At 46.7% G+C, this 7,535-nt stretch overlaps 1 protein-coding gene across 1 annotated transcript in view; it reads left to right on the top strand.

The window, feature by feature from the left end:
• The first annotated feature begins 2,321 nt into the window (after window positions 1-2,321).
• Window positions 2,322-7,535, top strand: part of LOC147367949 (uncharacterized) — a 191,273-nt gene continuing 186,059 nt past the window's right edge. The window contains exons 1-2 of the mRNA XM_086413526.1: window positions 2,322-2,325; window positions 2,972-3,033. Of these exons, the coding sequence (XP_086269652.1) occupies window positions 2,322-2,325; window positions 2,972-3,033 (66 nt within the window). The remainder of the gene's footprint in view (window positions 2,326-2,971; window positions 3,034-7,535) is intronic.

Here is a 7,535-nt window from a genome sequence, read left to right as displayed (position 1 = left end):
CCCCCTACTGTTATGAAGGAGGTTCCTCTAAGCCAAGGAAGGATGCAAGAGTTTACTTGTCTTCTTGACTACAGGACCGAAAATAAGGATAACAGACCATTCTCAATTATACAAGGTTAGATTGTGCCTTACTGCAACCCAGGTACAGCCCCCTAGGTAGCATGAAAAGAGGACTAAGGCACCAGGTTATTATACCAAGACCAGCTTCCTCTCATCCTCACCTAGTTAGTGTAATAGATTAGTATGGCCACTGTGGCTGGTCAAAACCAGTAACTACAGCCAAACTCACACTGACACTCAAGTTTGCCTTACAAGAGTGGGGCAAGGCAGAGTAGGAAGTTGACCCCCCTGTGCTGCCAACACTTTACAAATAGCAAAAGGACACTGAAGCGAAGATGATATTGGGGAGTGAGATGTATCAGGGCATAGCCCTGGGATCAGCAACCAGAATGGAGAGGCATAAAGGTGACTAAGTCTAGTATATAGACTAGGCACTGGAAAAGCAGTCAGTGTGGGGGCATCTACTCTGCAACATCAGGGCCTGAAGATATCAGAAATAATCCCAATGCTAATGAGCTGCCAAAGAAGGACACCTGGGCTTACTGCCCAATACCTCCGGCAGAAAAATTGTGCCTTTTCCCTCAAGGGACTTTGAGTGGCACCTTTGGTTGTCTCATAGGTGTTGCGGTCATTATCAACAGCAGAGAACCACAAATAGTCTACAAAACTTCCTTCAACATACACCCAACAAACTCTTTTCTCCCATCACTATATACCAGCCCCCATGGGGTCCAGGTGCACTTTATCTGAGAAGACTTCCAGCCGAGTCAGCCAGGGATGACACTCACAAGCAGCCATCTAAGCAAGAAGACTGATAGCAATAGTGATAGGCAGCATACATGCAGGTTGAAAGCCATGGGGCAGGGGCACAGGAATTGTCCAGGTAAGGAAGAGCTCAGATAAAATTGGGCCCCTAGGGAATCAACCAGGCAGCACCTCCACAGATCCAAGGGTGGCCCTATACCTTGGAGGTCAGGCAGCCTTAGCCATATCTACATTTTCTATGACCCAGCCCCATCACTAAGCCCACTTGAGAAGAATCCATTGCCATGGAAAAGCTGCCCACATGCTCATCATCCCATCTGTATCTACCTTAATCTTCTTCACCATGGGTCCCACATCCAAAGGAAATGTTTTCAGAGAGCAACCACATCCATGCCTGTGTACTACCACAGGCTTTGACACAGGATGGGAGCAAGCAAGGCAACTCCTCATAGGGAACAGATAAGTTGAAAATGAGCATTCTCCCTTAGCACACAACCTGGGAACCACACATGTATCCATGCCTGTGACAGACACCAGGCTGGAGGGACACACCCTGACTCAGAGTAGGAAAGCACAGACTATAGTAATCAAAGGGAGGTGGTGGTCAGCTGCACCATGGGGTCATCACAGGGGAAGTTAGCAAGCTTTGCTCACCAGCAGTGGCACCTCACCAATGGGTACTACACATTTTGAAAGTGCAGCACCTTAAGGGTTCAGTAATCCTCCCCCCCCCCCAACTAGCTCTCAGATCACTAGAGAGGGCTTTTCCCACCAAAGCACACAGTCTCCAATTACTACCATTTCCCAGTGAGACCCTCAGAGGCACCTCAACAGGTGCCAAGGCTTAGTTGGGTCTGGAGTAATAGCAGAAGTAATCAATGGACCAACCTGAGACTTCATAGTGAAGGCTGGGAAGCACTGCCTCTGACTCATCTGGGTCTCACTTGAAGTCTAAGCCCTCTTTGCATTGCCTTCCCTGCACCATTGTTCATGGGTCCATATATAACCCTGGCAAAGGGGGACTCACAGCACCCATCCAGCCAAGTCCATTGCCCTTGCCACACAGTAGGGATGACCATAATGAAGCACCTGCCCCACAAATGGGGAAGGTGTGTCCCCATTATCTTGATCTCTAAGAAAGAAACTCAAAGAATGTCCCACTACAGTGCAAACAAGAGAGGTTCAATGAGAAGAGAAAATAATACCACCATCCAGTACCAAGCATCTGAGGGAAGACCTGGAACCCTTCAGGAAAATCACAAGCAAGTCAGTAAAACACACTTGTGGGCTGATGGGGCACACAACACTGGGGTCCAGCCCTCTTCATGATAGGAAGAACCACTCAAGAAACACAAACCAAGAAAATGAAGAGTGAGGCATAAGAGGGCCTCAGCCTTGTCAATGCCATTAGACATATATTGGAAGACTGAAATCACACCAGATTGCACACCCCAGCTTTCTACACACCAGGAGGTAGAAAGGCAAGGTGAGGGACCATGGGTAAGAGAAAAACAAACAAACAAACAAAACAAAACAAACAGCCCTGCTTACATGAGTTCATTCATCATCTAGAATGGCTTAGACACATCCTCAGAGAGCCCGTCATCAGTAAAGCACATAATTATGGTACATAAAACCTCCCAGAAGGAGGTCTAATGAAAACAATCACTGGCAGAGTCTGCTTCAGCCTTACCAGCCACCTTTTCTCAGGTGAGCATGCCCAACAACACCAGGAAGATTACATCTAACACATGGCATGGAATCTCTGTGATAGAGCTGTCTCAATCACTACCAGGTGCATCTGGTAGGGAGCACACAGGATAGAAAACCCACCGTGCATGGCTTTACTTCCCTTGCATTGCCATCAACTGCACTGCAGGTTGTCAGATACACTCTGAAGAAGCAGCACTCAGGCTCAGGGGGAGTCAAGGAAGTGAAAATAGAGTTGGTATCAACTGATAGTTAAGTCTAGAGCCCAGTGCATGCCCAGAAATCAAAGTTGCTTGCCAACAGACACCAAAAAACACCAAGCCAACACCTACCCGGCAGCAAAAATTGCTCACTTTGGGTGAAAAAATTATTGTGCCCAGCAATCCGGTCTATCCACAAATTGCAAGGGGCCCCTGGGACCTCACTCTGGCAACAGGTTCCCAGTACTACCCCATTACCACCAGCCCCAGAGCTCTCATGGCCATATGGTGGACCCAGGTATTGTGGTGGTGAGAGGGTAACAGGCAGGAAGGCCAGGGGTCTCCAAAGGGAGGAAATAGGCTGCAAGTGTCAGACATTTTTTTATCTCTCCCTTAAGCGGCAGGAGGAAACAAATGCTCTGTGGAAATGTTTTTCTTAAGTTATGTTAATAAAACTTACGTATTTCCTTTGGAATTTGCCTTTCTTCAAAATGGTTCCACCTAAGACTAACGTTTTTTCTTTTCTCAAACCCTGGGCTGATAACAGCTCAACAAACCAGGATTCATATCAATTGTTTCATGGCTGGGGGATGACACATCTCGTGCCATCCTGTCAAAAATGCATATTGCGGGAGAAGGGCCTGGTGAAACTCCATCAGCTTTGAGGTGTCTCTCTTATCTGATTAATAGCTTTCTAACAGACATAAAACAGCTTGCTAACACTAGCAAGGGGTGGGGGTACTCTCCACCCCCTTCTGATGTATATGTCAGAAGCTTTGTTTGTCCCTTTTCACTTTAATAAAACTCTGCTATACAAAAGCTCTGAGTGGTCAAGCCTGGTCCCAGGTTCCAAAGTTAAATCTTCTTCAGAGATCACGAATATGACATCGTTCACCATAAACTATCAGTGGCAGAGGGTCAAGCATTAAGAACATGAGAGTGAGTGAACCAGGCAAATCCCCTCCCAATTCATCCAACGAAGAACTGATCTACCCAAGTCTCTGAATGGGGACTTGTTGAAAAACACAGAGAGGGAACTGAGACTGGGCCCCACGAGGAACTGTGCCCTTGCCATGTTATCCATTTCACTTTTCACAGCTCATGCTGGTCCGCACCTCCAGAGCGGAACTTTTAAAAATCAAAGTCAGTGACCAGGACTCAAGCCTGCATGCCACTCATGCCCTCCACAGGCCTCACCTCACACCCGTCCTTATCTCTGGAGTGGGAAGCAGAGGGGAAATGGGGAAATTAATAAGGTTAACACAAAATGATCAGGTCATGTGCATGGAAGCGAGGACACTCTTTCCCTTTCCCCCTCAGCAGCCTGACCAGAGTCAGGTCAGGTCACAGCTATAGGAGTACTATGACTGCTGGTTAGACCAGGCCAGACAGCCTCACCCCTGGGCTCTGGAGAGCAGTGCTGATCACCAACCCCCATCAAAAAAAAAAAAAAAAAAACCCGCATCCCCCATCTTCAGCGAGAGCATGAGATGCCCATGCTCCCCTTGCAACCACAATGGTCGCCAGTGGAGCCGCTGGTCTCTCAAAACTCTGCCTCAAGCCCAGAAATGAAATCTCATCCCTTGAGAAATTTGCCAGTCGCCAAAGAAGAGATAATATAAAAGCGGCCGCCACATGGCGCCCGACAACAGGCGCCAACGTCTGCGGATTTTCTGCTGCTGCTGCTAAATCACTTCAGTCGTGTCCGACTCTGTGCGACCCCATAGACAGCAGCCCACCAGGCTCCCCCGTCCCACAGATCGCCTATTCTTGTCCGAGGACAGAGGAGCCTGGCGGGCTACAGTACATTGGATCGCAAAGAGTGGGGCCCGACTGAGCACGCATGCACGCAGCCTGAGGGTGTGTACTTGTTGCACAGAGGCAGGAACTCCTCCTGGCCGGCTGAAGGCTTCAGTTTCAGACTAGAGGCATGGCCTTGGACCTAGCTCCCGGCTGGGCACCACTTGACTCCTGACGACTCCATTGCGTTCCCCAGATTAATGGGGGGCGGGGGACGACTAGGAAAATATTGGCAGGAGAGTGCCTAAAGAAGAAACAATCCTCAAACAATCCCTGGGTGGAGAAAAGTACGGGGAGACTCCGGGGAATGGGACAGCAGGCACCGGCTGCCCAGGGTTGCGTGAGCAAGACCCAGGGCTTCCGTTGGCTCTTGCGAGGGAGGTAGCAAGGGAGTGAGGCAGGGAGGGCGGGAGCTAGGGAGGGAGGCAGAGAGGGAGCGAGGGAAAGCGGGAAGCCAGAAGGCAGGGAGGGAGGGAGGCAAGGTCTGCTGCTGCTGCTGCTCAGACACTCAGTCGTGTCCCACTCTTTGCTGCCACATGGGCTGCAGCCCACCAGGCTCCTCTGTCCATGGAATTCTTCTGGCAAGAATACTGGAGTAGGGTGCCATTTCCTCTTCCAGGAGATATTCCCGACCCAGGGATCAAACCTGTGTCTCCTGGATTTGCAGGCGAACTCTTTACTACTGGAACCAACTAGCAACCCAGGAGGAAAGATGAAGTCTGACAAATGAAAATCAGCAAGCTCTCAGAGAACAACGCAGGAATTGCTGTTATTGTCGTCCTTTGAATGGAGGTCTTTTGAAAGCAGACTGGAAAAGTCCATAAGTTAGAAAGGATGATACACTTGAACCTACACAGGTGGAAATAAGAATCTATGTCTTCATAAATCATGACAAAGTCTAAAGACAACAAGTGAGTGTGTGCAGGACACTGGGGAAAACACGTTTGTGGTCAAGAGAACATGGATTTCAGCATGACTTCTCACAATAACAGGAAAAAAGTTTTCTGTGAGAGTCAATAGCTATCCATTAAATAAATCAAGTTCTGAGGCAATCTATGCAGTGCTACACTATAAATGTGCTTTTGAAATATGTTAAATGTTGACGATCCATTGTAGTCCATTTAAAATAGAAAAACAAAAATACCATTAAAACTCAGTTTGTAGAACTTCCTCCTGATTTTTAAAAAAGTAAATAAAAACAAAGAACAAAACACTCATCTGATAAGGGATTCTATCCAAGAAAACCAAGAACATACTGAACTCAATCTCTGAAAAACAAGCAGCCTAATGAAAACACTGGGCAGGAGACTCAAACAGACTTACACCTCACAGTTCAGACAAACAGGAACCCCAGATGAATCACACATTCCACTTCATGTTGATTCCTCATTCATCACACCATTCACAAAAATAAACTCAACAGGGATCAAAGACTTCAACCTGATAGTGAAACTGTAAAACTCCTGGAAAAAAACACAAGCAGCATGTACACTCTTTGACATCAACTTAGCAAGATTTTCTTTGGATCTACCAAAAAAAAAAAAAAAAAAAAAACAAAACCTGGAAAAATGGGCAGGAGATCCAAATGGATTTTTTTTTTTCACAAAAAATATACAGATGGCCAACAGGCACATGGAAAGATGCTCAACATCACTCCTTACTGGGGAGATGCACCTCAAAACCACAGTGAGATATCACCTCACATCTGACAGAATGGCTATCCTACAAAGTACTATAGACAGCAGGTGAAGATGTGGAGGAAAGGGAATCCTTGTGCACTGTTGATGGGAATGTCCATTGATACAACTGCTATGGAAAATGATACAGAGCTCCTCAAACAAAATACTATGGAACAAAATACTATCTTATGATCCACTGCTGAACATTTTTCCAAGGAAAACAAAAACATGAAAAATATACGTGCACCTCTGTGTTCATGTTACTCTTATTGACAAGAGGAAAGATATAGAGACCACCTGAATTCCCATTAATAGATGAATGGATTAGAAAAAAGAAAAGCTAATCTTTATAGAGGCTCTGCCTGTAAGCATAACCTTCGCCTTAAAACCCAGTTATGCCTCACACTCTAAGACTTTATGCAAGACAAAACACACTAGTTTAGTCACTAAACAGAGCCAAGGACCTTTAGTTACTCCTCAAGAGTCATAGATAATATTCTGAGCCATATCCTGTGAGCAGTTTTCCAGATACTGAAGTCCCCTCATCAGGCAGAAGAAGCTGACTATGTGATGAGAGGATGACTGCATGATGACCAGAGAGAAGCTATGACATAAGCTGCTCCACTTCCAGGAACTGTCACCAAGAAGCAGGAACAAATGCTGAAACTAGAGATTAACTGTACTCAAAACAACAAATGTGACGCTGAATGGGCTGCCATGTCACTGATATCGAGATGACTGTCAGAGCTGACTGTGCCATCCTGCCCCCTCCCTCCATCCATACAGCCCTGAAACTCCCCTTTAAAACCTTCTGTCTCCTGAGCAGCAATCGGGAGTTGGTTCTTGGACACAAGTCTATGTTCTCCCCTGGTTGCTGGCATACAAAATAAAACCACTCTTCCTTTCCTACCAACCCCCGTTTCTTGAAAATTGACTATTTAGTGGCAAGCAGTCAGACCTGCTTTTGGTAGCATGCCTATGGATCTCCCTCAGAGATCAATTTTATTTACATTCAGGTGAAGTCGCTCAGTCATGTCAGACTCTTTGAGACCCCATGGACTGTAGCCTACCAGGCTCCTCCGTCCATGGGATTTTCCAGGCAAGAGAACTAGAGTGGGTTGCCATTTTCTTCTCCAGGGGATCTTCCTGACCCAGGGATCAAACCTGGGTCTCCCGCATTGTAGGCAGACACTTTACTGTCTGAGCCACCTTGTCAGTCTCTACTTTCTGTCCCATTTCTTGGAAAATAACCAGATTAAATAAAAAATGTGGAGGGGCTTTCATGGTGGTCCACGGTTAAGAATCAACCTTGGTAAGCAAG

This window comes from Bos grunniens, chromosome 7 (genome assembly GCF_055505025.1).
Source record: "Bos grunniens cultivar Pamir isolate PY7600 chromosome 7, Bosgru_T2T1.0, whole genome shotgun sequence".
NCBI lineage: Eukaryota > Metazoa > Chordata > Mammalia > Artiodactyla > Bovidae > Bos > Bos grunniens.
The sequence above is the reverse complement of the archived record's forward strand: the minus strand, read 5'-3'. Positions and strand labels throughout refer to the sequence as shown.